General features: G+C 39.0%; 9 protein-coding genes, 1 non-coding gene and 3 pseudogenes across 23 annotated transcripts; 8 read left to right on the top strand and 5 right to left on the bottom strand.

Moving 5' to 3' along the window:
* Window positions 1-67: 67 nt before the first annotated feature.
* LOC104700538 (cell division cycle 20.1, cofactor of APC complex-like) lies at window positions 68-2,111 on the top strand (annotated as a pseudogene). Its single transcript, XR_015561645.1, has 2 exons — window positions 68-377; window positions 658-2,111. The product of XR_015561645.1 is annotated as a cell division cycle 20.1, cofactor of APC complex-like (transcript).
* Window positions 2,112-2,149: 38 nt separating this feature from the next.
* Window positions 2,150-3,082, top strand: LOC104704386 (uncharacterized; the record flags this gene model as incomplete). The annotated part of the gene is made up of 2 exons (XM_019227015.2): window positions 2,150-2,296; window positions 2,417-3,082. Coding segments are annotated over 2 exons (291 nt in total), but the record flags the coding sequence as incomplete, so codon positions are not given.
* Window positions 2,575-4,815, top strand: LOC104700537 (dihydroorotase, mitochondrial-like). Of its 11 annotated transcripts, none has more exons than XM_087457880.1 (7): window positions 2,575-2,714; window positions 3,226-3,351; window positions 3,465-3,615; window positions 3,848-3,984; window positions 4,075-4,128; window positions 4,219-4,379; window positions 4,453-4,815. In XM_087457880.1, exons 4-7 carry the CDS (start codon window positions 3,936-3,938, stop codon window positions 4,564-4,566), a joined length of 378 nt encoding a protein of 125 aa, XP_087314006.1. In that variant the 5' UTR covers window positions 2,575-2,714; window positions 3,226-3,351; window positions 3,465-3,615; window positions 3,848-3,935; the 3' UTR covers window positions 4,567-4,815. The 11 variants fall into 11 exon arrangements, with proteins under 11 accessions (XP_087314006.1, XP_087314003.1, XP_087314000.1 ...); XM_087457877.1 differs by having other exon boundaries at window positions 3,848-3,945; window positions 4,058-4,128; XM_087457874.1 differs by having other exon boundaries at window positions 3,848-3,945; window positions 4,075-4,132.
* Window positions 4,816-5,422: 607 nt separating this feature from the next.
* TRNAV-UAC (transfer RNA valine (anticodon UAC)) lies at window positions 5,423-5,495 on the bottom strand. The gene has a single exon. It is a non-coding gene; the product is annotated as a tRNA-Val (tRNA).
* Window positions 5,496-5,588: 93 nt separating this feature from the next.
* On the top strand, window positions 5,589-8,242 carry LOC104700542 (phosphatidylinositol:ceramide inositolphosphotransferase 3). The gene is made up of 11 exons (XM_010416066.3): window positions 5,589-5,911; window positions 6,057-6,146; window positions 6,359-6,445; window positions 6,542-6,610; window positions 6,703-6,783; window positions 6,897-6,968; window positions 7,063-7,123; window positions 7,217-7,319; window positions 7,402-7,497; window positions 7,567-7,613; window positions 7,921-8,242. Exons 1-11 carry the CDS (start codon window positions 5,879-5,881, stop codon window positions 8,049-8,051), a joined length of 870 nt encoding a protein of 289 aa, XP_010414368.2. The 5' UTR covers window positions 5,589-5,878; the 3' UTR covers window positions 8,052-8,242.
* LOC104700541 (mitochondrial import inner membrane translocase subunit TIM10) lies at window positions 8,234-9,890 on the bottom strand. The gene is made up of 6 exons (XM_010416065.3): window positions 9,693-9,890; window positions 9,535-9,605; window positions 9,241-9,293; window positions 8,807-8,845; window positions 8,624-8,693; window positions 8,234-8,499 (listed from the first exon to the last, which is right to left on the bottom strand). The coding sequence occupies exons 2-6, from the start codon at window positions 9,583-9,585 to the stop codon at window positions 8,449-8,451; spliced, it is 264 nt and encodes an 87-aa protein (XP_010414367.1). The 5' UTR covers window positions 9,586-9,605; window positions 9,693-9,890; the 3' UTR covers window positions 8,234-8,448.
* On the top strand, window positions 9,803-11,316 carry LOC104700543 (uncharacterized). Of its 3 annotated transcripts, none has more exons than XM_010416069.3 (4): window positions 9,803-9,932; window positions 10,103-10,242; window positions 10,877-10,953; window positions 11,065-11,316. In XM_010416069.3, the coding sequence occupies exons 2-4, from the start codon at window positions 10,142-10,144 to the stop codon at window positions 11,253-11,255; spliced, it is 369 nt and encodes a 122-aa protein (XP_010414371.1). In that variant the 5' UTR covers window positions 9,803-9,932; window positions 10,103-10,141; the 3' UTR covers window positions 11,256-11,316. The 3 variants fall into 3 exon arrangements, with proteins under 3 accessions (XP_010414371.1, XP_010414370.1, XP_019083058.1); XM_010416068.3 differs by having other exon boundaries at window positions 9,822-9,932; window positions 10,070-10,242; XM_019227513.2 differs by lacking the exon at window positions 9,803-9,932 and adding an exon at window positions 9,940-10,007.
* Window positions 11,317-11,432: 116 nt separating this feature from the next.
* On the bottom strand, window positions 11,433-13,796 carry LOC104700544 (tubulin beta-7 chain). Its single transcript, XM_010416070.2, has 3 exons — window positions 13,258-13,796; window positions 12,827-13,096; window positions 11,433-12,307 (listed from the first exon to the last, which is right to left on the bottom strand). The coding sequence occupies exons 1-3, from the start codon at window positions 13,649-13,651 to the stop codon at window positions 11,622-11,624; spliced, it is 1,350 nt and encodes a 449-aa protein (XP_010414372.2). The 5' UTR covers window positions 13,652-13,796; the 3' UTR covers window positions 11,433-11,621.
* Window positions 13,797-14,185: 389 nt separating this feature from the next.
* On the top strand, window positions 14,186-17,959 carry LOC104700545 (cytosolic enolase 3). Its single transcript, XM_010416071.3, has 13 exons — window positions 14,186-14,537; window positions 14,653-14,807; window positions 14,993-15,167; window positions 15,268-15,339; window positions 15,427-15,543; window positions 15,787-15,867; window positions 15,969-16,045; window positions 16,195-16,298; window positions 16,526-16,624; window positions 16,711-16,796; window positions 16,936-17,022; window positions 17,123-17,320; window positions 17,704-17,959. Exons 1-13 carry the CDS (start codon window positions 14,433-14,435, stop codon window positions 17,773-17,775), a joined length of 1,428 nt encoding a protein of 475 aa, XP_010414373.1. The 5' UTR covers window positions 14,186-14,432; the 3' UTR covers window positions 17,776-17,959.
* On the bottom strand, window positions 17,954-19,035 carry LOC104704389 (DNA sliding clamp PCNA2-like). Its single transcript, XM_010420489.2, has 4 exons — window positions 18,918-19,035; window positions 18,576-18,734; window positions 18,387-18,487; window positions 17,954-18,289 (listed from the first exon to the last, which is right to left on the bottom strand). Exons 1-4 carry the CDS (start codon window positions 19,033-19,035, stop codon window positions 18,068-18,070), a joined length of 600 nt encoding a protein of 199 aa, XP_010418791.2. The 3' UTR covers window positions 17,954-18,067.
* A 197-nt stretch (window positions 19,036-19,232) lies between these two features.
* Window positions 19,233-21,004, bottom strand: LOC104700546 (DNA sliding clamp PCNA2). Its single transcript, XM_010416072.3, has 4 exons — window positions 20,456-21,004; window positions 19,899-20,051; window positions 19,718-19,815; window positions 19,233-19,618 (listed from the first exon to the last, which is right to left on the bottom strand). The coding sequence occupies exons 1-4, from the start codon at window positions 20,772-20,774 to the stop codon at window positions 19,397-19,399; spliced, it is 792 nt and encodes a 263-aa protein (XP_010414374.1). The 5' UTR covers window positions 20,775-21,004; the 3' UTR covers window positions 19,233-19,396.
* A 2,099-nt stretch (window positions 21,005-23,103) lies between these two features.
* LOC104700547 (putative F-box/kelch-repeat protein At2g29780 pseudogene) lies at window positions 23,104-24,297 on the top strand (annotated as a pseudogene).
* A 690-nt stretch (window positions 24,298-24,987) lies between these two features.
* Window positions 24,988-26,226, top strand: LOC104704390 (putative F-box/kelch-repeat protein At2g29780 pseudogene; annotated as a pseudogene).
* Window positions 26,227-26,508: the final 282 nt, after the last annotated feature.

The raw sequence follows: 26,508 nt of genomic DNA on the forward strand, positions 1-26,508 counted from the left end.
AAATAACCGACCAATTATAAAAAAGAAAGGCTTTATAAAGTGGTGGTGGTGTATAGAAATAGCGATTGCCGTCTTAATCACTTCTCTTCTCAGTCCTCATCAAATCACCTCTCTCTGGCTCTCTCTCTCTCTACCGATCCAATTTTTACTTAAACGTTTGCTTCATTCTCTGCAGGATTCGTTTAGTTTACTATTTCGACTAGGGTTTCGTTTCGTTTCTATTGTTAGATCTTCTCTTCTAACCCCTTAACCAATCGCTCGTTGTTGTTGTTTCTCTTTTGTGATTTTTTTGTATAATGGGTTCCTCCTACTTGAAGGCAATGGCTCGATGCCCAATTCAGCGATCCTTTCTCCCTAGAGATACCTCCAAAGAAAACGTAAGTTTTGGCTAAAAAAATTAGGGTTTTCGATTTTTTTTTGGGCTTTGTTCTATTCTTCGGGATTTTAGGGTTTTGAACTTGCCTTGCTTTAATGTCTTCGGGATTTAGGGTTTTGAACTTGCGTTGCTTTAATATCAATTGATTTCGTGTTTTGTGGCTTTGTTCTGTTCTTCAGGATTCAGGGTTTCAATTGATTGATTTCGTGTTTTGATTATCAATTTCGTGTTTTGATGATGAATTGAATTGGACTGATTGATTTTGTTTTTTATGTGTGCAGCTTGACAGATTCATTCCGAATAGATCAGCCATGGATTTTGACTTTGCCTACTCGCAGCTTATGGAAAAACCACCAAACAGGAACGATGATCATCAGGCAACAAAGGTAAGCTCACCATCGAGAGAAGCTTATAAGAAACGATTAGCTGAGGCCATGAATCTCAATCGCACTCGTATTCTTGCTTTTAGGAACAAATCTCAAACTCCAACTCCAGTGGCAACTCTTCACAGCTCTGTTTCTTCTTCTTCGCTTTACCAACAGCAGCGTAAGCCGCCTAGACACATCCCTAAGACTTGCGAGAGAATGTTGGATGTTCCTGACTTGGCCGATGACTTTTATCTCAACTTGCTTGACTGGGGCAGTGATAACGTTTTAGCCATTGCATTGCATCATACTGTTTATCTCTGGGATGCTTCTAAGGGACCTGTCACTGAGCTTGTCACTGTTGATGAAGATAAAGGACCTCTGTCACAAGTATCAACTGGGCAGGAGATGGTCGTTATCTTGCTGTTGGGCTTAACAGCTCTCAAGTCCAGATTTGGGATTGTGTTGAATGTCGTAGAGTGAGAACGATGGAGTCTGGTCACGCCTCTAGAGTAGGATCGTTGGCATGGAACGATCACATCTTGACAGCGGGAGGAACGGATGGGAAGATCATCAACAACGACGTACGGGTTAGTTCACACGTTGTCAAAACGTACAGGGGTCACACTTTAGAAGTTTGTGGGTTGAAGTGGTCAGGATCTGGACAACTGGTGGCAACGACAATGTGGTTAATATATGGGACCGTTCTAGTAGTACTCAGTGGCTGCACATGCTTGTAGAGCACACATCTGCAGTTAAAGCTCTTGCTTGGTGCCCTTTCCAAACGAATTTGCTTGCAACTGGTGGCGGTGAGAGAGATGGGAGAATCAAGTTCTGGAATACTAGGACAGGAGCTTGCTTGAACACGGTAGAAACTGGCTCTCAAGTTTCTTCTTTGTTATGGAGCAACAAGGAAAGAGAGTTGCTTAGCTCACATGGGTTTACTCAGAACCAGCTTACACTTTGGAAGTACCCATCTATGGTGAAAATGGCTGAGCTCAATGGTCACACATCACCTGTTCTATATACGGCCCTGAGTCCGAATGGTTGTACTGTAGCTTCTGCAGCAGCAGATGAGAGACTGATGTTTTGGAACGTCTTTGGAGTACCAGAGGTTGCCAAAAAAGCTGCTCCAAAAAAAGTAGTAGTACCTGAGCCGTTTTCTCATCTGAACCGTATTCGCTGAAGTTGTTGTGAAGCCATTGTCTAATTGTATTTTTGCTACACAAAAGAAATGTTTATGCACATTGTAGTCACATGTTAATTGTTTAGAATCAAGGAGAGGAAACTCAATTGTTGTTTAGATTTGTTTAGATCTCCTTGTAATTGTTGTTTGTATCTTGGCAGAGAAACTCAATTGTTGTTTTCCCTTTGATATGGTGTTTGATCAACTTTTAAGTTCTGATGAAGGCAGGATAGAGACGGGAATCTAGCTAATGGTGCGATTGCGAATCTTGTGGATGAAGTTGGTGGAGCGCTTGTACAAATCGAAGGCTTACCTCCTTCTGTTTCTGTGGACATGTCTATTGCATTCCTTTCTACAGCTAAGCTCGGTGTATGTCTCCTCAACTCCCTTTTTTTTGTTTATTTGACCCTTTCTGAAAGGTTTCATAGAATGGGATTAGAGAGAGAGAGAGAGAGATATGATTTTGAAATGGAAATGATATACTTTCAGGAGGAGTTGGAGGTAACGTCGAGATTGTTAGGCGAGAGAGGACGTTATAAAGGAACACTTGTTGTTGTGAGAAACCAGAGGACCGGTGAGGTTATAGCAGAAGGTCGTCATTCTTTGTTTGGCAGGCAAGCTAGTAAACTCTGAGGTCGAATCTTTCTTTTGGCGTTATGACACTCATCTTCAAGCTCTGGTCTCCGATTCTGTTTTTCCACAGTCTCAACTAGTCTCAGCTTCGTCTTTTCTTGTATGTGATTTGGGATGATGAAGTCTCTGTCTCCAATTGATTCACCACTTCCGGGTAGTGTTCTTACTTCTTCTTGTTTTTTGATTTCGAGACTATTGCTTCTGCTTCACAATCTTTGAATCAACATGTTCGATCTTCTCCTTTTTAGTATCTATCTTGTTGGCTTCAGCTCCATTCTTTTCTATTGAAGACAACGTGAGAAACTTTTTGGTGCCGCAGCTTCTCATTTTCATTCTGCGCCAGCATTGTTATAATGATTAGGAGTTCGACGAATCCACTTGTTACCATTTGTGTTTGTGAACTAGTATCTCTCTGTTTTATTCCATCATAAAGAGTGTATAGGAAGAACACCAAAATTCAAAGAAAAAAACAATAGTAAAAAAGTTAAATTGAATCTGAATGGTAAAATATAGGGGACTAAACGTCGTGTTTTAATCCAAAATCGATTCTGACATCTGACTGGAACCATCTGGCTCCATTTCGTTAACACAATGGTAACCTTTTGTTGACGGAGTACAAATCAAATCAATGGTTGGTTCACTCGTTGAATGTCTCTTATTTGCAGGTGAATCTTGCAAAGCCTTGAGATTTTGACATGTTAAAGACTGGTTTCTCCTTGTAGTGTACATATGTACTGTGTCTCCGCCTCCCCTCACTCTTGCTTGACTCAATTGTAGGCCAGTTTATTCAGGTCACGTGACTCAATTTTCAGCTTTATTTTTATTGGTAGTAGAAACATATAGTTGTTGTCCATATGCATCTGTAAAAGTCTTGTGACAACCTAAAATTTTATTCCTGTATTAGGGGTTTGGATCTCAGAAACTGAAGTTTGACACATCTTGTAAGAAAGTGAAGCCAAGAGCAGTAAGAATGAAACTCACAATCACTCAACCTGATGATTGGCATCTTCATCTCCGTGACAGTGATCTTCTTCAAGCTGTTGTTCCCCACACAGGTCATTTAACTTTCTGACAATTATTTGTTTTTCCCTTGTTTTGCAGCTGTATGATTTTGATTATAATTGTTGGTGTGTGTCTTTCTTCACATTACTGTTTTGGTTTTTGTTGGTGTATAGTTTAATGTATCTGACGTTGACCACACCACCACATCTGTTTAGTTGACAAAAAAACACTTATTCTACTTGCAACTGTTTAGTTTATGCTCATATATATATGCTCGTTTTTAAGGGGAAAGTGGTGTGGTCTATCCGGTGAAGTTGTACCCTGCTGGAGCAACAACCAACCCTCAAGATGGTGTCACGGACCTTTTTGGAAAATGCTTACCGGTACTAGAAGAGATGGCCAAATAAAACATGCCTTTGCTAGTAAACAAATCACAAAGCACATTAGACTTGCAATTTTTGTTTTTTGTCTTTTATACTGTCTCCTTCTCAACAGAAATGCTCTTTTCCAAGGTGGATTACAACCTCACAACTACTGTCTTCCGGTTCTCAAAAGAGAAATACACCGTACGTATGTTCTTCACTTTCCTTAAGAACATTAAGATTTCATTTCTTTCAGCAGCTTTATGAAGGTCGTTGCTTTTACTTCATTGACAGGGGAAGCCATTGTTAAAGCTGTAACTAGTGGAAGCAAGAAGTTCTTCCTCGGTACAGATAGTGCTCCACATGAACGGACTAGAAAAGAATCATCATGCGGATGTGCTGGTATTTACAGCGCTCCTGTTGCCTTGTCTTTATATGCTAAGGTCTTCGATGAGGTAAACTTTGTAACTGGAACCACTTTACTTTCCCGGTTTGGGACTTCCTTAAGTTCATAGCTTTTACATTCAGGCGGGTGCGCTTGACAAGCTAGAAGCTTTCACAAGCTTCAGTGGACCTGATTTCTATGGCCTCGAGAAACTCGTCAAAGATCACATTGAAGAAATCTCCTTGGGAGGTCCCTGACGTTTTCAGCTTCTCCTTTGAACCCTTCTGTGGCAACCGTTGAACTAGTGTGGTGGTGTGGATTTGTCAAATTTTTCCACCCAAATAAGTGTTTTTTTGGGCTGAGTTATGCACTGCACTATTGGAGGAATAAAATAAAGATATTGGCCCTCTTTTTTTTTTTTTGTCGGCAATCAAGCCCTCTTAAGAGCGGCCCCATGTAACATTTAACCTGAGAATTTGACACCAAGTAATGAAGAGTTCTGAGAATTGGACACCGAGTAATGAAGAGTGTCCCAAGAAGAGGTCATGCTCCATGGACTCAAAGATCAGGTAGAGGGTAGAGGAATCGTACTCGACAAGCATTAACCCTTCGAGTTTGATGACATTGGGATGATCCGACTTGCGCAGGATTATGATCTCTCTGGCTATACACTTGATGCTTTCTGAATCGTTGAGATCAAACCGGATTCTCTTCAAAGCTACGGTCTTGTTACGAAGAAGATCTCTAGCTTTGAACACCTTACTGAATGTTCCTCCCCCGATTAGCAACAAGAACGCTTTCTTCTCTTTTCATCTCCTTGGGACCTAAAAGAAAGTATCACTCATCTTAAACAATTCTGAAACCTTTATTATGGGGCTTGATCATCATGACCATCATCATCAGCTATTCTTCTTTCTGATGGAAGTGTATGGAAGCACGGACGGTTTTCGGGCAACCCTTTTCTCGCCGGTTTAATTTTCGGAGAAGAAACGATGCAACCCATATTGGCCAAAAAGCCTTGAAACCCACGACACTGAATTTGTTACAAAAGATATATATAAAAAGAATAAAGAAACGTAAACTAAACAATCAAAAGAAAACAAAGTGAAAAGATGGTGCTGCCCAGGATCGAACTGGAGACCTTTTGCGTGTAAGGCAAACGTGATAACCACTACACCACAGCACCTGTTGTACTAATCCTGCCTTTAAATATATATATATATATTTAGATACTGTTTGAGGAGGAGTACTAATTGAGCGGTTACAGAATTGGCACAACAAAAAAGTTTTTGCCTTTTTTTTTTTTTTTTTTTTGGCGTAGATTGCACAAAAAGCTGAGTCCTTTTTCTCCGACAACATACACAAAAAGAGACCCATTTGAAATCGATTCCTTATTGAAAAATTGTTGTTCATTAGGGAATAATTTTCGTATCGAATACAGGTGAAATTAAAACTGGTCGGTCTGATTCGTATGTGACATCTGCGGATCGAGGTTCTGTTTCTATAGAAGAAGCACTTTCATTTGTTTGATCTTGCTGCAAAGATTAATGTTCATCCTCAATCTTAAACATGCCCCTTTACGTTGATCGCGAGGCTCCGAAGGTTTTTTTTCATTTTTTTCCTGCCGTTGTCGTCTCTTTGTTTTTGAAATTGTTTAGTTTAAGCAATTTACTCAGAAGCGACATTAGAAGCTTTTACTCCGAAGGTTTTTTTCATTTTTTTTCCTTCCAATGGTTTGTGTGTGAAGCTATGGAGACGAATTTACTCAGAAGCGACGTTAGAAGCTTCCCTCCTTGCAGAAAAATGGAAGCTTGTTCTCGCTGGACTTGTATTTCAGGTTGTTCTATAGCTCCCCTACCCTTCATCCACCTAATTTTAATGTTGATTTGGGTCTCTCTTGAGCTGGAAAATTTCATGTTCAGATTATAGTCTTGCAATGTTGTTGGTGAAATGATTAAAGCTAAGTGGTGTGATAGATCAACTAGTTATGCTGTTCAGTATATAAAATCCTATTTACATTGTTGTTTTGTTTGGTCCCTCTCATATCAGTACATTCATGGACTTGCTGCTCATGGAGTTCACTACTTACACCGACCTGGTCCAACGCTACAAGATGCTGGTTTCTTTATTCTTCCAGTTAGTATGCTTGCTTTGACTTTTTTCTTATCAACTTTTTGTTCTGTATCATAGCTCTCTCTGATTTGTTTGGTAAATGATATGTGTTCTTCCCAGGCGCTTGGGCAAGACAAAGCCTTTGTTAGTGAAACTGTGTTTGTCACTATCTTTGGATCGTTTGTCTTGGTAAGTTTTTAACTCTAAAGTATCTGTTTCTTTTGTTTTTCCTTCAACTCGCTGTAATGGATTAATATGGTTAGCTAATACCTTGATTGCAGTGGACCTTTCATCCTTTTGTTTCCCACAGTAAAAAGATTTGTACAGTTTTGATATGGTGCAGAGTTTTTGTTTATTTAGCAGTAAGTTGCATTTCCACTACACTGATTCTTCTATTTATATACATACACAGAAGATACAATCTGTTTTTAGTTTAGTTTTGTCAGAGGTGTTTTAAGCTTTCATATGTTTTCAGGCTTCTCAAAGTCTGAGGATCATTACATTCTTTGCAACACAGCTTCCTGGGCCGAACTATGATTGTCGAGAGGTAAGATTCTCAAGGCGTTGGTTTCTTAGTTGTGACTTCTTTTTGGCTGTGTACTGATTTATTTCTCCACTGGTATATCAAATTTCTCTATTAGGGCTCCAAGCTTGCCAAGATTCCGCCTCCAAAGAATGTTCTTGAAGTACTCTTGATTAACTGTTAGTTTGGATTACATCTTTATGCAAATTTTTAGTTGGTACAGAATTAAGTCATAAAGTGGCATGTGATTAAGGTTTGTGTTCAAAATGCAGTTCCTGATGGAGTGATATATGGTTGTGGAGATCTAATATTTTCATCACATACGATATTCACTTTAGTCTTTGTACGCACATATCAAAGATACGGCACACGAAGGTACTGTTTCATATAAATCATTCTACAAAAGTTCATCCTTTGTAACAAGATTTTTTACATCTCATGTATGTCAAATTCCCAGGTGGATCAAGCATTTGGCTTGGCTTATGGCAGTTGTACAAAGCCTATTGATTATAGCATCAAGGAAACATTACACAGTTGACATTGTTGTTGCATGGTCAGAATAAAAAAGATGAAATCAAATATCAGTTTGTTTCTTAAATTATCTTGACATTTTCTTCTGCAGGTATACTGTGAACCTTGTGATGTTCTACGTTGACAGCAGACTTCCAGGTATTCTTCAAGAACTCAATCATCCTCCCAAATGATTAAGCAAACCATATTGTTTATTTTCTGTGCACATAATATATATTTGCAGAAACGTGAGACTGCTTTGACAATTTATGTGCCCAACTGTAATAGTTACCTTGTTACTTACCGTAAATCAGATCATTACAGTGCTAAATAAGCGTCGTAGCTATTCCAGATTTCCAGACCATTTCGTAGTTTAGTCTCTGCTATTTGCCAGTTTTAGATTTGACACATGATCTGGTCAGTTTGTTCATTGTTGAAGTAACTGTGAACGTATATCTGATTGCAGAAATGGCTGAGCGTTCTAGTGGACCTTCCCAGACGCCTTTACTTCCACTAAGTACAAAGGATAGTAAGAACAGGAGCAAAGAGGATCATCAGAGACTTCTAAACGAGAACAACGTAGCAGATGATCATTGATGTTCTCTCCAATCTCAAATTCTCAGAGCAGAATCTTAGTTAGAAACTGTGCTGGTTTTCTGCATGTTAGTCATAAACTAAACAGAAATTTCTCAGTTTCAAGCTACAATATAGGATACACACAGTTCTCTTCTCTTTGTTCGAAGTGCAAATACAAATTATACAACTCATTAATAGATGTGTTTCGTGGATTTTGATTTTGTTATTTCATTTCATCCCTTTAGAATAATGGGTTCACAGAGAATTTGCATAATTTGTCCAAATCAGCGCCAAAAATGTAATGCGACTCCCTTGACAATAAAAACAAGATTGCCTTAAAGCTTTAGAAAAACAAAAAACAGAGTTTTGTTCCCTCCATGGATCGTTTGGTCTCTAACATAATTGTCTTTAAACTGAATTACATCGGAGGCTTGCCAGCACTTAGAAGCTGTCCAACCATTCCATTTACCTGAAAACGATTATATGAAGACAACATCAGTATAAATTTTGAATAAATTATGTTCAACTATGAGAGATTTGAAGTAAGAATCGTTCATTGCTTTGTTTAACTTTAACTAAGACAAGAGCTTTACCTGCCAGTACTTAGAAACACAACGGTCAATGCAACTATTCTCACCCATGTTTAACTCAGCTTCCTTGTACCTGGGAATCAGATCGATTTTGTAAACAATCTCAGCTTAAAAGGTCCCCCAACAATGCAGACAAGAACTAAGAGATCATTAGAGAACATTAAAAAGAGAAAAAGGCTTTTTTACCTTTTATCCACACATTTATTAAAGCATGTTTGAGCAAGCCTGCATCAAAGAACAAGGCTTATCACTTATCAGAAGGAAATATATAAAAAGACGCGACGTTTGGCATAACATCTAACCCAAGGAATCACAGGAGATCGGTCACCATGAACTTGCTATCTCAACAAATGACACAGGACTTAGCAAATTAACAGAACACCACCACCCAAGTCAAGGTTATCAAAGTTTAATAACCATCTACATGTCTACCAAAATAAGAAAACCAATTCAAGCATTACAACGGTGTTTGGCATGAAAGCAGTCACAATGTGATCAAAACAAACTCAACCTAGTATCAATTACCAATCAAAATGTGACTGCATCAATCTCAAATCTTTATACTAGACAATCGAATTTTATAACGAAAAAAAAACAAATAGGGGGTTTTAATTCAGTACTTGTTAAAGAGTTCCACCCGATACTCCATCTCCGTTTGTGCCATAGTAAACGCCTGATTCAATCAAAGAGAACAAAATCAAAATGAGAAACTTGAGAACACCAAACCAAATCTACTTCGTACAATAAATGCTTAAAGATCTGAGTCAAGCAGATACAATTCAACCCTAAGCATTGCTTGAAATCTACTATGTCAATCATAGAGACAGCTAAAAACTTAAGCTCCATTGTCTAATTAAATCAAAGATCGGAGCTTTAAGATATATTAACAACAAAGGACGAGACCAAAACCGAACCTGTTCCTTTGTAACGCCGACGGGAATAGGACTAGGAGTTGGAGCAGCCATTTTTTTTTTTTTAGCACTACCTGGAAAAAAAAAAAGACAGATTAAAGATTCGTAAAAATCGAAACTTTATAAATCAAGACTTGAATTTGAAGATCAAAGATCCCTACTTTCTCAAATGGGATTAGATTGTGTGAAGAAGAGAGAGGTTAACTAACGAACAACAAAGGCTTCTCTTTTTTTTTTTTTTTGCTAGACTAGACAGCCCGAATTAGGGTTTAAGAGACATAAGACGACACGTCATCAATAGAAGGGCATATATGTAATTATACTAAGCTTCTCTACGACTAAAAAGACGCCGAGTCTTTCCCTAATGGAGCTTTTAGGGTTTTAGCAAATTTCAATTGAAGGTATCTTCTTCTTTCTCTCTACTCGCACAGCTTTGATTTCTTGGAGAAATTTACATCAATTTCGAATTTTTCTTTGTGGGTTTGGTTTAATTTTAATTGAATTCGTTCTTTTTCTTTGTTTGTTTTTTTTTTTCTAGTTGGTGGTCGATTTTGATTTTTGAATTCTCCAGAGAAATTTAGTAGCAAAAGAAGCTGAAAGAGAGAGAGATATGGAGCACGGTTCGTTCAAGGATAATAGCCATGCTACGTTTACTTTAGGGGAAGAAGATCACACACTTGCTAATGCTGTTCGATTCGTGCTAAACCAAGAGTTAGTATCTTCCTCTTAAAATCCCTCTGAATCTGTTATTGTAGTAATAGAAGAAGAAGCTATGTAAGTTCATGGCCGTCTAATGCTTTACTAGACAAGACACTTAGTTCTTGACTCTCTAATGCTTACTATTGAGTTCATAGGGTCTGTCATTAAGAATGAGCCTGTGACCTGTCTGTACCCACCATAAGCCTCTGCTAATTTGTTATGAGTTGTTTTGAAGATAATCTAGTGAATTGTCAGTTTGAGATTGGATTTAATAGTAATTGAACCAATGTGTGTGCTTGTAATGCTGTGATTGTGAACTTGATTTTGAGTAAATGTTGGTTACATTCATGTTTATGTGATTAGAGGTTCTTCTATCCATTGTTTGCCAAGGATTTAGAAAAAAATGTTATTACTTGCTATTCAACCTCCACCCATCATCTTAGTAACAAGGTTTTTGGAATTGATAATGCAATTTCATTTTTGCATTCATGTTATAGGTGAAGAGATTTTAGATATTGAACAATCGATTGTGCACATTTCTATGTTTGTGGCCAATGTATTGTGATTTTTGTTTGCAATTACATTCATGTTGTGGTGATAAATGATTATGTCACTAACCAACCATTGCTATTGTTTAATTCTGTAGTCCGAGAGTAACCGTGGGTGCATACACCATCCCGCATCCTTCCCTTGAAAAGGTCAATATCCGGGTACAGACTACAGGTAACTGCTTTCAAAGCCTTGTTCTCAAAGGTCATGTTACTCACTCTATCAGGAACTCTTTTTGTCTGTGTCTAACAAAGAAATACTTGTTGGCTTTGTGGTTTTTTTTAGGCGACCCAGCGAAGGAAGTTTTCAAAGATGCATGTCAAGAGCTCATGCAAATGAACAGACATGTGAGAAGCGTTTTTGACAAGGCTGTTACCGAGTATAAGGCTGAAGAAGAGCGTAAGGTGAAGAAGGCTGCGGAAGAGCTTCAGAGGCAGAGGGAACTATTTGGGTCCATGGACATTGAAAGCAACTGATTTTATGAAATAAACAATTTGTATTCTGTTTTGATCTTAAATCCAGATTTATCCTTAAAAATTGATTCGTTTCACAATCCAACACCAAAGTACTCTTAGCCTACACACTCTTAAGAACGCAATACGCAATCATTAACAACGAACAGATAATATGGAACAAAGAAATAAGGATGGTTCTTTCTTTTGTTATAGCAAAATAGATTGTTTGAATATTGATAAATCCTCTTAGCCTAGGCAGAGTACATAAAGGATAAAACTAATAACGCAAGCGATATAGTTACAGAAACTATAAAAACTTAGTAGAAGAAAAAGTTTAAAAAGTAAACAGCAACAGGTAGTTGAGGTGTTTTTTAATGTTATGTTTCTTCAATAGGCTTCTTCTTGCTCGTACTCAGCTTCTTCGTCTTCATATTCACCTTCTTCATCAACCGTGGCATCTTGATACTGCTGATACTCAGAGACAAGATCGTTCATGTTGCTTTCAGCTTCAGTGAACTCCATCTCATCCATACCTTCACCTGTGTACCAATGCAAGAAAGCCTTTCTCCTGAACATAGCTGTGAATTGTTCGCTGACACGCCTGAACATCTCTTGAATCGATGTTGAGTTACCGATGAATGTTGAAGCCATCTTCAAGCCAGTAGGGGGAATGTCACAGACGGTTGATTTGACGTTGTTTGGGATCCATTCCACAAAGTAGGAGGAGTTCTTGTTCTGAACGTTGAGCATCTGTTCATCGACCTCCTTGGTACTCATCTTACCACGGAACATAGCTGAAGCAGTGAGGTAACGACCGTGTCTTGGGTCAGCAGCACACATCATGTTCTTGGCATCCCACATTTGCTGAGTCAGTTCTGGGACAGTGAGGTTACGGTACTGCTGAGATCCACGAGAGGTGAGAGGAGCGAAACCCACCATGAAGAAGTGAAGACGAGGGAATGGGATCAGGTTCACAGCTAGCTTTCGAAGATCAGAGTTCAGTTGACCGGGGAACCTAAGACAGCATGTTACACCAGACATGGTTGCAGAGATCAAGTGGTTCAGATCACCAACTGCACAGTTCAGAAGACAAACAAAAAGTATGTGAGTGAAGTTTCAAGGTAAGTATAGTGAATGTACGAAAGACCTTTATCTGATTTTAAAGCCTTTGGAAACATCAAGGAAGACTAATCCCACATCTGAAAACCCTTATGAATAACTAAGCATCAAACAATAAACCCTTCAAACCACAACGACAGAGTAACAATAGTGATACTGATTGAACAAGGATATGATTTGAAACATTGAGAAGACTATCACAACAGCAGGCACCATGTCCAATTTATAGCATTACACATCATACTTATGAATAAACTATGCATCAAATAACAAACACAGTAGAACCACAGAGACAAATCAACCCTTAAAACCACAACGACAGTAACAATAGTGATATTGATTGAACAAGAATATGATTTGAAACATTGAGAAGACAAACGCTTTGATCACATCCGCAGACACAAGTCGAACCACAGAGACAAGTCAACAATACTGATTGATATATAAAGTTAAGAAGGCCTTGTGATACTTACAACTTGGAGTGCTAAGCTTGAGTGTACGGAAGCAAATGTCATACAAGGCTTCGTTGTCAAGAACCATACACTCATCAGCGTTTTCAACAAGCTGGTGCACAGATAGTGTTGCGTTGTAAGGCTCCACAACAGTGTCAGACACCTTAGGAGATGGGAACACAGAGAACGTCAGCATCATACGGTCAGGGTACTCCTCCCTGATCTTCGATATCAACAAAGTCCCCATTCCAGAACCAGTTCCTCCCCCTAAGGAATGACACACCTGAAACCCTGTAAACCGAACCAAAATCAAAAACCATAAGCAACCTAATCCGCAATTACCAGTTCAAAATCAGAAACCGCAAGCCTAAACCCAATCAAACACTAGCGATGGTCAACCTAATTTTACAGATCCAAAACCCTAAATAAGGCAGAGGAAATAAGAAATTTACCTTGAAGGCAGTCACAATTCTCAGCCTCCTTGCGAACAACATCAAGGACGGAGTCAATAAGCTCAGCGCCTTCAGTGTAGTGACCTTTCGCCCAGTTATTCCCGGCACCGGACTGACCAAAGACGAAGTTATCCGGTCGAAAGATCTGACCGTAGGGTCCAGATCTAACACTGTCCATGGTTCCAGGCTCCAAATCCATTAGAACAGCGCGAGGAACGTACCTTCCACAACTCGCCTCGTTGTAGTAGACGTTAACCCTCTCGAGCTGCAAATCGGAATCTCCCTGGTACCGTCCCGTCTGATCAATCCCATGCTCGGCGCAAACCACTTCCCAGAACTTGGAACCGATTTGGTTTCCGCACTGACCTCCCTGGATATGAAGAATCTCACGCATCTTCGCTCACCGAGAAATAAAAAAAAAAAAAAAACCCTAAAAACTGGATCTACAAAAGCGAGAGAGAGAGAGAATTTGAAAAAGGGAAGAAGCAGAGAAGATCTTTTTGAGGAGAGAGATAGAGGAAGCCAAGGGTCCAATTTATAAAGAAAAGGAGGTTTTAACGGCTAATATTTGGTGATTCAAAACGAGATCGACGGTTTAGAGAATGCCACGTAAATCGAGGTGGCAACGGGTGGCAAAATTCAAAAAATTAATGGCTCGTGAATAAAGAGTTTTTGAATTTCGAAAAAAAAAATCTGTTTCTGTGAGTGAATGACAGACAGCTGGATTCTATTAACGGAGCAGTTACTAAAACGGCGCCGCACGTGCTTTGAGATAGGTTAAAAAAGCCGTTCCATCCAACCTGGCAAACGCACGTGAGAGAGAGTTCTTATGGGCCCGTTATCATGATGGGCTTTATTCTTCCCAACAAACTCCATAACCGTACTGTCGTAATTGATTAGATATTGAAAAGAAAAAACGGGGTGATGTGGTCTAGCAAAACCCACAGACGACACGCATGCTTGGTTAAAACGAAACGTCGTCGTATTGATTTTGAATATGCTTCTTGGATCCTGAACCGGAACCTAAACCAAAAACACACACAGCAAATCGGAAAATGAATGTCAGATTCAAACTTGCTTGATTGACGATTCGAAATTGTTCATCGAAAAGTTTCCAGAAGATTCGAAATCGAAGAAGAAGATATCGTATTGGAAGGAGTGAGAAGAAGAAGAAGATGTCTGTGCAAGAGTACTTAGACAAACACATGCTCTCTCGGAAAATCGAAGACGCCGTTAATGCCGCCGTTAGGGCTAAAACCTCAGATCCCGTTCTCTTCATCGTACGTTTTCCTTCGAATTTTCCCAGTACTGATTTTTGGCTTTGCATCGTCGATGTGCAATTTTGAATTCTCCAAAAAAAAAATTACTTATGGTGAGTTGGAAAAAAAAGTGCAGGCTAATCATATGAAGAAAGCTGTATCATCTGTGATAACGAAGGTGAAGGCAAGGCAGATCCTTGATAGCAGAGGAATCCCAACAGTTGAAGTTGATCTCCACACTAACAAAGGCGTCTTTCGTGCTTCTGTTCCCAGTGGTGATTCTTCTGGAACGTGAGAATTCAATTATATCCTTCTTCTAACTCTCATTTTGTTTGCTTCTTCCTGTATGTATTGGTGATGGTGTCTTTTAATTTGGTTGATGCATAATTCTGATTTCACATTTCATAATCCTTATTTGATTGACGGCATTCTAAATTGATAAGCCTGCTAAGAAGAATCTGGTTTACTGATTCCAGATATGAAGCTATAGAACTACGTGATGGGGACAAAGGAATGTATCTTGGAAACAGTGTGGCTAAAGCTGTTAAGAACATTAATGACAAGATTTCAGAGGCATTGATTGGTATGGACCCGAAACTTCAAGGTCAAATCGACCAGGCCATGATTGATTTAGACAAAACTGAAAAGAAGGTTGGTGGGAACTATGCTGTCTTTGTGTTTGGAAAATATTAGGATTGGAACATTCATCTTGTGTTTTCCTTGCGATTTATTTGATTTAAATATCTTGCAGAATGAACTAGGGGCTAATGCTATACTAGCTGTTTCAATTGCTGCATGCAAGGCTGGAGCTGCTGAGAAAGAAGTACCAAAGTCTTCACAATACTTTCTTGTATCTTATGTATTCCATGCCTTGTCTAGTTAGGAGATCCTTATTGAACTTGCGTATCAGGTCCCTCTGTGCAAGCACCTTTCTGATCTTAGTGGCAGAGCAAACATGGTGTTACCTGTACCTGCCTTCACTGTTTTGAGTGGCGGGAAGCATGCATCGAATACTTTTGCCATTCAGGTATTCAACGTTAACTTCGCTATTAAGCCTGCCTTCTCATATTTTTTTCATCTTTAACCCTTGCTCCTCAAATATCTTCATAAATGTTTTGGATTTCAAGTAATTTCATTTACATATGTGATGCTTGTTGTCTCTATTCAAATTTTTATTTCATCTTTTAGTCTTGCTCCTTCAAGAATGCTTTTGATTATCAGTTATTTCATTTATATATGTGATGATTGTTGTCTGTTCATATATTGTTAGGAAATTATGATTCTCCCAATTGGAGCAAGTAGATTTGAGGAGGCCCTGCAATGGGGATCTGAGACGTATCATCATTTGAAGGTCAATTTTCAAAGATATATGGCTTTCTGGAAGTTACTTTTATATTTACATCTGTCAATTTGTATTTAAAGGTGAGAATTATCTATTGCTGTTTATGGCAGGCTGTCATTACAGAAAAGAATGGTGGTTTGGGATGTAATGTTGGTGAAGATGGTGGACTTGCTCCAGATATCTCGAGGTACGTATTTTTTCCTCTGTGATGTCTGATTTGCTTGCATCTATACGATAGATTCTAAAGATATTTGTGGCGTCATTTGTCAAATTGAGAATCTCATGTTATTGTTTCTTGGCTTAGTGCCTTGTATACTTACTTGCAACTTTATACAGCCTCAAGGAGGGTTTGGAGCTTGTAAAAGAAGCTATCAATCGAACAGGGTACAGTGATAAGATAAAGATAGCAATTGATGTTGCTGCCACTAATTTTTGTTTAGGTAATACCCATCTTCTTAGCAAACTGGTTTTGTGCTGCTATTTTTTAGTCATTGGTAGTCTCTGTTTGGTTCTAGGCATTTTTTTTATTCACAATTGGCTGGTGACACAAAAAAGATGTTAAATCATCACATGTGTAACCTATCGATATCCTGATTTTTGCAATTTTTTCACTATTTTTACTTTTCCTGGATTTTTCTAACCTTGAGAATTGTTCTTTCCTTCACAGGTACCAAGTATGATCTAGATGTCAACTTTCCAAATAAATCTGGGCAGAATTTCAAGTCAGCGGAAGATATGATAGAGATGTACAAAGAACTTTGTAATGGTATGTCTGCTTGTCTGCAAGATAATTTGTATCTATTTTAGTATTCTAACGACCTTATTCTGTGTTTGGTCTCCTTGTTGGGTCAGAGTATCCAATTGTGTCTATAGAAGACCCTTTTGACAAGGAGGACTGGGAACACACCAAGTATTTTTCCAGTCTTGGAATATGTCAGGTCCAACTCGGTTCCCCTAACATAGATTTTGTGTTGTTTCAGATCAGACGTCTTCTTATTCTTTTCACAGAAACAATTTTTTAAAGAGAGAGACCCAATTATTTTCCTTGTCTAAATTCTCACTGTTGAACTCTAGCAGGTGGTAGGTGATGATTTGTTGATGTCAAATTCAAAACGTGTTGAGCGGGCAATACAGGAGTCGTCTTGTAATGCCCTTCTTCTCAAGGTATGTTGTCTGTGCTATGTACATGAATTATCTGTGCTAGTCTTGTATGATTGCTATTGCCTAAGAATGACAAAGACATAATGTGCATACGGTGATACAGGTGAATCAGATTGGTACAGTAACAGAAGCCATTGAAGTGGTGAAAATGGCAAGGGATGCCCAGTGGGGTGTGGTGACATCTCATAGATGTGGAGAAACAGAGGACTCTTTCATCGCTGACTTCTCCGTGGGTCTCGCAACAGGTGTGATAAAAGCTGGTGCTCCTTGCAGAGGAGAACGAACAATGAAGTATAACCAGGTCTGGATCTTTTGACAAACTAATAACACCTTAGCACCCCTTATGCGATTGATTACTCTAGAACATGATAAATTGCATGGAGTAAACTGCATTGGACTTTCTCTTTCATCAGCTCATCATCAGCTTAATTTTAGCTTTTATGAGTTATGTTGTAGTATGTGAATCTTTAGCGACCTAGGCGAAATTTCAGTTTCTTCAACTTTTGGATAATGCAGCCTTAGCTTATAGGTACAAATAGTTTCCCTCAGTGGGTAATGAATAATAGATTGAGTTTGGAGCAGGCATGTACATTTAGTTGGTAGATAGTGTTTCTTGTTTAGTGTATACTGCAGGATGTACTTTTTGTGTAAAACCTGAAAACCACTGTTGGAATCTTCATGTAGTTGCTTCGGATCGAGGAAGAGCTCGGGGATCAAGCAGTGTATGCTGGAGAAGATTGGAAGCTAACTCTCTAAACAAGTGCACTTGTGATATAATTGTTACACTTCTCATCTCACTTCATTGTTCTCGAGTCTTATTTCTCAGGCAGACAAAATTCTGTGTCTTGAAAAGTTCAAATTTTTTGTTTTTTGTTTTTTTTTTGGCCAAATTTAAGAACAAACACAGAAGTAAAAGAGTGTTAAACCTGTTTGTTCCAAATTGCAAAAACACCCAAACTGTTTATCACAGTTTAACAGAGGATTCCAGCAAGTAAAGAATCATCCATGAATACAACAAGTTCGTAAGGTTTCTGAAGCAAACGTGTGTTTAGGGCTTTGTGTCTTCTTCTCCTTCAATCTTACGTGCCAAATAGTACCGAATGTAACCAATCTCAGCCACCTTATACTCCACCACGACTGGAAGCTCCGAGGACAATCTGATTGTCACAGTTTCTGACAATGGAGTTGCCTTTGTGAAGAGGTTCATGTACCTCAATGCGAATGAAAGAGAAACAGGCTCGTTCATCTCTATCACAATAGCATCTTCAGGCTGAAAAAACACATACAAACACAAGTTCACCTCAACATTGTATTGGACAGATTATAAAAAAAGCTTTAGATGACTCCTTAGTTATTACTATTCATACTTTGTCCATATGTGTATTCTGCTTCAGTACAATGTTCGCTGTCCCGATATCACCATCTGTTGAAAACCTCACACTTTCTTTTGTCATCACAGAGATTACAACTGCAATCAAAGTCGTACTAATCACTTATGTTTGTAGAAAAATTTAGAAACAACATTACAGTTAATATAGAACAGTCCACTTATCTACCTGTGTCACCGATGCTACTGAGATCTTCACATATCCTGCAAAATTCACCAGAGGGCATTCTAACATTTGCGTGGTACTCAGGAATTGGTATGCGTATACGCTTACTGACGATATCCATCAGCTTGAGGTTCATCTCAAAGACTGCAATCTTTTCCTGTGCTGCATCATCAATTCAAGAAACCCTATTCACTTTTTCACTTTACACTATAGATTTCAAGATAGACTGAATAGTTATCTACAATCTAACTATAGTTTCTGGCTATAATTTACAAAACCAAGTGATCAATAGCATCATAATCATCGACAACAAATACAGAGATCTGACAAACTTAAATCGAGAACTTACTAGGGCCAACATGAAGGTGGATGTGTTGCTACCGCCATCAGCTTTAATAGTAACGGTGTCATCACTCCCAGCACATCTCAGCAACTTAGACATGCTACCAAGATTCATCATCATGAAGATGTTCCTATCACACCTGGAGGCAATCTCTCTAAAAAAATGCACATGTAGTATAACTGTTACACTTCTCGTCTCACTTCGTTCCTGAGTCTTATTTTCACGCAGACAAATTTCTTCAAACATTTTTGTATTTTGGTTATATTGAAGAACAAACATAAGTAAAGAGTTATAAACAACCTTGTAGAAAATGCAAAAGCACAAACTTCGTCATCAGATTAACTAATATGGCGTTGCCTTAACATTGTAAATCCAGGAAGCTGAATCAAGACAGACATTTCAACAGAGGACTCAAATGGAAACAGCTGAATCAAGACAGGACATTTCATCAAAGGAAAAACTAAGAAACATTCATCATTATTTAGGGTTTAGTGTCTTCTTCTTCTTCAATCTTAGGCGCCAGATAGTATCGAATGTAACCCATCTCAGCCACCTTATACTCCACCACAACCGGTAACTCAGAAGACAAACTGATCGTCACAGTTTCCGACAATGGAGTAGCCTTTGTGAAGGAATTCATGTACCTCAATGCAAATGAAAGCGAAACAGGCTCGTTCATCTCAATCACAATAGCATCTTCAGGCTGCAAAAAAAAAACACAATACAAACATAAGTTCATTTCAACATTGTATTGCACAGATTATTAAAAAAAGCTTTCTGAATGACTTGTGATTGTTCATACTTTGTCGACAGTAGTATTCTGCCTGAGCACAATGTTAGCTGTCCCGATATCACCTGCTGTTGAAAACTTCACCCCTTCTTTTGTCACAGAGATCACAACTGCAACATCATAACACCAAAACCAAAATCATGATTAGATAAAACTCAAAAGACCATTTCAGGATCCTCACTGTAACATTTACCTGTGTCGCCAATGCTACTGAGATCTTTGCATATCCTGGAAAATTCACCAGATGGCATTCTCACAATAGAGTGGTACTCAGCGTCAGGAATTCCTAAATGCTCACTGTCTATATCCATCAGCTTCATCTCAAAGTCAGCAATCTTGTCTTGTGCTGCATCATATATAAATCCGAAACCATGAGATTATGCAAGCTTTTAACATTGTCTACAATAAACAACATCTTCTGCTATCATTCTCTATATCAATAAACCCCATTCACTCTCAAAACTATAGTTTTAAAGCTTGAAACTATACATGTTCTGAAAAACAAAATTGGAATCAACTCATTCTTATCAATTCTAGTTTCTAGCACATTCAAGAATCAGGTCATTAGTAGCATCAACACAAAAAACAAATCCCTAACAAACTTGAACCTAATCCAAATCCCTAATTCTCTTCAATCTACTTCAAGATTTTACCCAAATGAGACCTTAAAAACTACAGAATCAGGTTACAAGCAACAACAAAATCAAACATAAATCGATTTTGGGGTTAGAAAAAAAACGAGGAACTTACTGGGACTCTCAAACATGAAAGTGACAGTGTCGCTACCATCATCAGCCTTGATGGTGATGATATCATCATTCCCAGCACATTTGAGCATCTTGGACATGTTACCAAGATTCATCCCCATAGAGATGTTCCTATCGCATCTGTAGTGCTCGAAACCTTCAGATCTAAGCAGGAGAGACACGAGCGCGACGTGGCTAGAGTCCATGGCCTGGAGAGAGAAACCTGTGCTTGAACAGTCGAAGTTCGCATCGTTCACCAGATCCTTCACCGCTTCTAGAACCTTCTTCAGTAGAGAACCTTGAACTAAACGAAGCTCCAACATCTTCTTTCTTTAGAGAGAGAGAGAGAGAGAGAGAGAGAGTCTCTGATGAATCGTTCGGTTTTTTTAGGGTTCTTGAAAATGAAAGCTTCTGAGAGAACGACGATTGCAATTTGTAGCGGGAATTGATATTATAAGCCGTGGTTTTGTGGCGCCATTTAGCAAATTTAGGGTATTTTGTTCCCGCCTATGATGAAGCTGACGACGACGAATTATCACCTGTGTGATCCCGTATCGTTATTTCTGTACACTACCACTTATAAAAGTCTTTATTTTCTAAATTGGTCGGTTATTTCCAGTTTATTACGGTTTTACATTGGTTTAGATTTGCTTTAAATTTAATTGTGGTTTAATTCGGTTTATGTATCACTTGTTGGTTTGATTTCCTCTGTTCCAGTCATCTTCGTGTTTGAGAGACTGACGAAATCAATTGTTCGTACTCGTTTGATGATTTTTTTTAATGTTTCTCTGAGTGTTGGATTTCTGATTTTAGGGTTTAGGAAGTTTTGGGGAAATGTCTAAACCTTTGGTTACTTGGAATTGATGATACCTGTAAATTATGTTAAGATTCCCAAATTTGATTGTAGAGAATGATCTTGTTATGATACTGATGACTGTATGTTTTTGGTAATGATATGTGCTTCATGTTTGATTTGATTCACTTCACTGTTTGTTGTTTCTTTTGGTATGCATTGCAGACAAAGGCGGAGAGTATGATAAGGAATGCAAGATGTTTCACGGTGTTTAGGAGAGAGTTTATAGCTTGAAACTGAGAAATTTCTGTTCAGTTTATGACTAACATGCACACAACTAGCGTAGTTTCTAACTAAAGATTCTGCTCTGAGATTTTGAGATTGGAGAGAACATCAATGATCATCTGCTACGTTGTTCTCGTTTAGAAGTCTCTGATGATCCTCTTTGCTCCTGTTATTACTATCCTTTGTACTTACTTAGTGGAAGTAAAGGCGTCTGAGAATGTCCACTAGAACGCTCAGCCATTTCTGCAATAAGATGTTCACAGTTTCTTCAAAAATGAACAAACTGACGAAATCATGTGTCGAGTCTATTACTGGCAAATAGCAGAGACTAAACTATGAAATGGTCTGATCTCCAGTTACAGTTTGGCACACAAATTGTCAAAGCAGTCTCAAGTTTCTGAATGTGACTATGTGCAGAGAAAATAAACTGGGAGTAGATCTATTGCAGAGAAACAATCTGGTATGCTTAATCATTTGGGAGAATGATTGAGTTCTTGAAGAATACCTGGAAGTCTGCTGTCAACGTAGAACATCACAATGTTCACAGTATACCTGCAGAAGAAAATGTTAAGATAATTTAAGAAAAAAACTGATATTTGATTTCATATTTTTTATTCTGACCATGCAACAACAATGTTTCCTTGATGCTATAATCAATAGGCTTTGTACAACTGCCATAAGCCAAGCCAAATGCTTGATCCACCTGGGAATTTTACATACATGAGATGTAAAAAATATTGTTACAAAGGATGAACTTTTGTAGAATGATTTATATGAAACAGTACAACAGTAGCATATGAACCCACAACCTCCTCATCAAGACAGACCCTTTTACCCATCAATGGACCCTCAGAGAATGGGTGCAGTCATTTCATCCCAAGAAAAGCTTCTTCGTCTTCTTACCGATGCAGCAACATGGCCATTATCCTCACCAGCAATACCCGCCACCACAACATGCAACCACCTTACCAGCAGTATCCTCCTTACCACCATGGCCCGCCACAACAAGCTCCTCTCTGTTCCACCAGCTGACTATGTCTGCAGCAATCTTCTGATGTTGCTGTTCTGCTGGTTCGTCTCAATAGAAACCACTCTGTTAACATGTAGTGCGGCTTTCTGGCTATAGCTGCAACTGCTTTTGTTATTTATCACTCTGTTAATATTCATATGAAAAATTAAGAGTAAAATTCTTTGAATTGGTTTTGGAGAAATTTTCTATATAAATAATTACCTGAATTTTGTTTTATAACGAAAAGACGTGAAAATAAAAAGTAAGCAAAATAAACACATTTTTAGTAAAGTATGATACTCTCTGTACACATTTTTAGACGAGACCATTTTTTGGTAATGCTCTGTATAACGAGACTTAACCCAATATTTTATACAAATTATCTTTTTGGAACAAAAGAAAATGTTATAACATTTTTAAAAAACGAAGTTCTTGAATGCGTGCAATGAGTGTGATATATATATACACCTAGTGAAATGGCAATTTGGTTTCCTTAATATAAATACTATACACAACAACAAACATTATTTTAGAAAGAAAAAATAATTGAATTAGTCTCATCACTTTCAGTTAATTCGTTGCTGCTAACGTCACACGGCGATGGTTGTAATCTCTGAACTTTCCGGCGGCTCCAATGGCGGTGATCCATACAAGAATCCTCAAGAAGAAGAAGAAGTGAATCTTGCTCCGATCCCTCCTCGACAAATCCCAGAGTTACTCATCGCAAGAACCGTCGCACTCGTCCGGAGAAGTCATTACCCGAGGCTATCTCTCATCTCCAGAACCTTCCGTTGCGTCATCTCTTCGCCGGGACTCTACCAAAGGCGCTTGCAACTCGGCCTCACTGAACCGGTTCTTTACGCTTCGATCCGATTCCCTCATGTTAGTTACAAGCCGAGCTGGTACATTCTCACTTGTAACGTTCCAAGAATGATCAAAATCACTTCGCTTCCTCCTATGAATCCTGGATCTTCTGTGGTCTCAATCGGATACAAGATGTATGTGATCGGTGGTTGGATCGGGTTAGACCACCCTGTATCGTCCGCGTTTGTCATGGACTGTAGATTCCACACGTGTGACTATCTCCCGAGTATGCGCAGGGCTCGCTACCGTGCAGCCGCCGGAGTCATTGACAGAAAGATTTATGTCATCGGAGGTTGCGAGGAGAAGCGTAATGCATATGATGGTTGGATCGAAGCGTTCGATGTAGATAACGGGCTTTGGTGGACTGTGCCTGATCCATTCCCCGAGAATTCTAATTTGCCAGGAGGAGAGTTTTTGACATCTGTGGTGATGCAGAATAGGATTTACATTATGGATGCTCTCTGTGTTTTGGTCTACGAACCAAGACATGGTACATGGCAGTCATGCGTTCATGGATCATCTAAGCTGATGAATTTTTGGAGCAACCCGTCTTGTGTGATTGAGGATCTCTTGTATAGCATTTGTCTTTTTAAACATCCAATAGTGGTATTTGATCCAGTTGAAATGGTTTGGAGTCCTGTGAAGGGTTTAGATGGTTTGCCTGACCTCAGATACTCTGTGTGTGAAATGGCGAATGTGGGTGGGAAGCTGATGGTTTTGGGCACTTCAAACACCACGTACAATGATATTTGGTGCATAGAGATCACGTTAGAACGACGTGAAGGAGGTGAGATTTGGGGGAAGGTCGATTCAAAGGCGACTGTGCTTATCTCCGCGACCTCGCCTTCTATTAATCTTTGTTGCTCTGTTACGGTTTGATGATCTATGGGATGGTTTCTTGCGGTTCAAGGTAGGTTTCTCTTTTGATACATGGACTATATTGACAATGATATTATGACATTTTCTGTAACCCCAATTAAGTCTTATTCGGCTTTCATGGATTTGCAGGTGAAGAAGGGTCTTTTTAATACATCTACTGTTGATTTGAGAGCAAATATGAAGCAAAAAGTGGTGCAGAAGCTGTTTTATCTGACACCGTAAAGTGTAACTCGTCTTCCTACTTAACCTTCGTGCAAAAATGATCACTCTTAACAGAATAGGCCTTGTGTAGAGTTGGCCACTCTTTCTCTTTGTACCGAAGTTCTTACGAGACTTCTTAAAATGCAAATTTGGTTTAACTAGTTTCTGCATTTTTTTTCTGTTTTGTGACATACATCATTCTTCAGTTATTAAGTAATCACAATTAATCAGATTTAACGAAACCTAATCTGCAATCATATATATGACTATATGAGCAATATTATGGAATTATGGTCTAGAGATGAAGCACACACAAAGTGATTTAGTGTCTTTAGGGGTAAACTAACTATAATGAAAAAAAAAGCGAAGCTTCATAATAGGGGTTTCATTATAAATACACAAACGTAACTCTTTGCAAGAAAAATAAACAATACACAGCGTAACAGCTTCTTTCACAAATCGAATTTAGTCTCCCTTTCGGTTAACTCGTTGCTGCTGAAGACATCACACGACGATGGCTTCAACCTCTGAAACTTTCCACGACGGTTCTAACGGCGGAGATCCAATCAAGAAACCCGAAGAACTCCACAAGAACCCGCAAAAAGAAGAAGAGAATCAAAACGAGAAACCTCAAGAAGAAGAACAAGTAGAGAATCTTCTTCCCGTTGTTACTCGACACATCCCAGAAGATATCGCCGAAAGCATCCTCTTACTCGTCCCGAGATGTCATTACCCGAAGCTATCTCTCTTCTCCAGAGCCTTTCGTCGCGTCATCACTTCGCCGAGACTCTACCAGAGGCGCTTGGAACTCGGCCTCACCGAACCGGTTCTTTACGCTTTGATCAAGTTCCCTCTTGTTAGTTTCAACCCGAGCTGGTTCATTCTCAACCGTAACGCTCCAAGAAAGAACTCTTTACGATTAAGCGAAATCAGTTCAGTTCCTCCCATGAGTCCCACGAAGCCTGAATCTGCTGTGGTTACAATCGGATATGAGATGTATGTGATCGGTGGATGCGATGAATCATATCAGCCCACATCGAACGTGTTTGTCATCGATTGCAGATTTCATAAGTGTTGCTCGCTCCCGGGAATGCAGAGGGCTCGCAGCTCCGCAGCCGCTGGAGTTATCGACAGAAAGATTTACGTGATCGGAGGTTGCGAGCAGATAGATGATAATTGGATCGAGGTGTTCGACGTAGATACTGGGATTTGGAGTAGTGTTGCTGGTCCATACGACCACAATTCTAGTATGGAAAGAGGAGGGTTTCTGACGTATGTGGTGATGCAAGAAAAGATTTACATGTTGGATCCTCAGTGTTGTTTGGCTTACGAACCAAGACAGGGTACATGGCAGTCATGGGGACTCGAAAGTCCGTTGAAGAGATATTGGCACCAGTCGTCTTGTGTGGTTGGGGATTTGTTGTGTAGTACTGATCCTTGGTCTGTTTCTAGAGATCTAGAACTAATGGTATATGATCCGGATGAGTTGTTTTGGAGACCTGTGAGCGGTGTATCTGGTTTGCCTAGCCTCAATTATTATCACTGTCAAATGGCCAATGTTGGTGGGAAGTTGGTGGTTTTGGGCTATACTTTCAACCCGCATAGATTTAAAGATGTTTGGTGCATAGAGATCGTCTTAAAAAGACTTGAAGGAGGGGAGATTCAGGGGACGGTATCAAGATGGCATGTGCTTAGATCCATGAACGCGACTTCCATTGATCTTTCTCGCTCTGTTACGTTTTGATGATCTGTGGGATTATTTCTTGCAGTTTAAGGTATGTTGATCTTTGATGTGCATGGACTATATTGATTATGATATTATGACATTTTCTGTAACCTCAAGTCTTAATTAGGCTTTCATGGATTTGCAGGTGAACAAGGATCTTTTATTACATCTACTGTTTTAGCTACCAGCTTGTTGATATGAGAGCAAATATGAAGCAAAAAGGGGTGCAGAAGCTGTTTTATCTGACACCTTAAAGAGTAACTCGTTTTCCTTCTTAACCTTCGTGCAAGAATGTGATCA

The sequence above is a fragment of the Camelina sativa genome, chromosome 7 (genome assembly GCF_030686135.1).
Source record: "Camelina sativa cultivar CO46 ecotype springtype chromosome 7, ASM3068613v1".
NCBI classification, from domain to species: domain Eukaryota; kingdom Viridiplantae; phylum Streptophyta; class Magnoliopsida; order Brassicales; family Brassicaceae; genus Camelina; species Camelina sativa.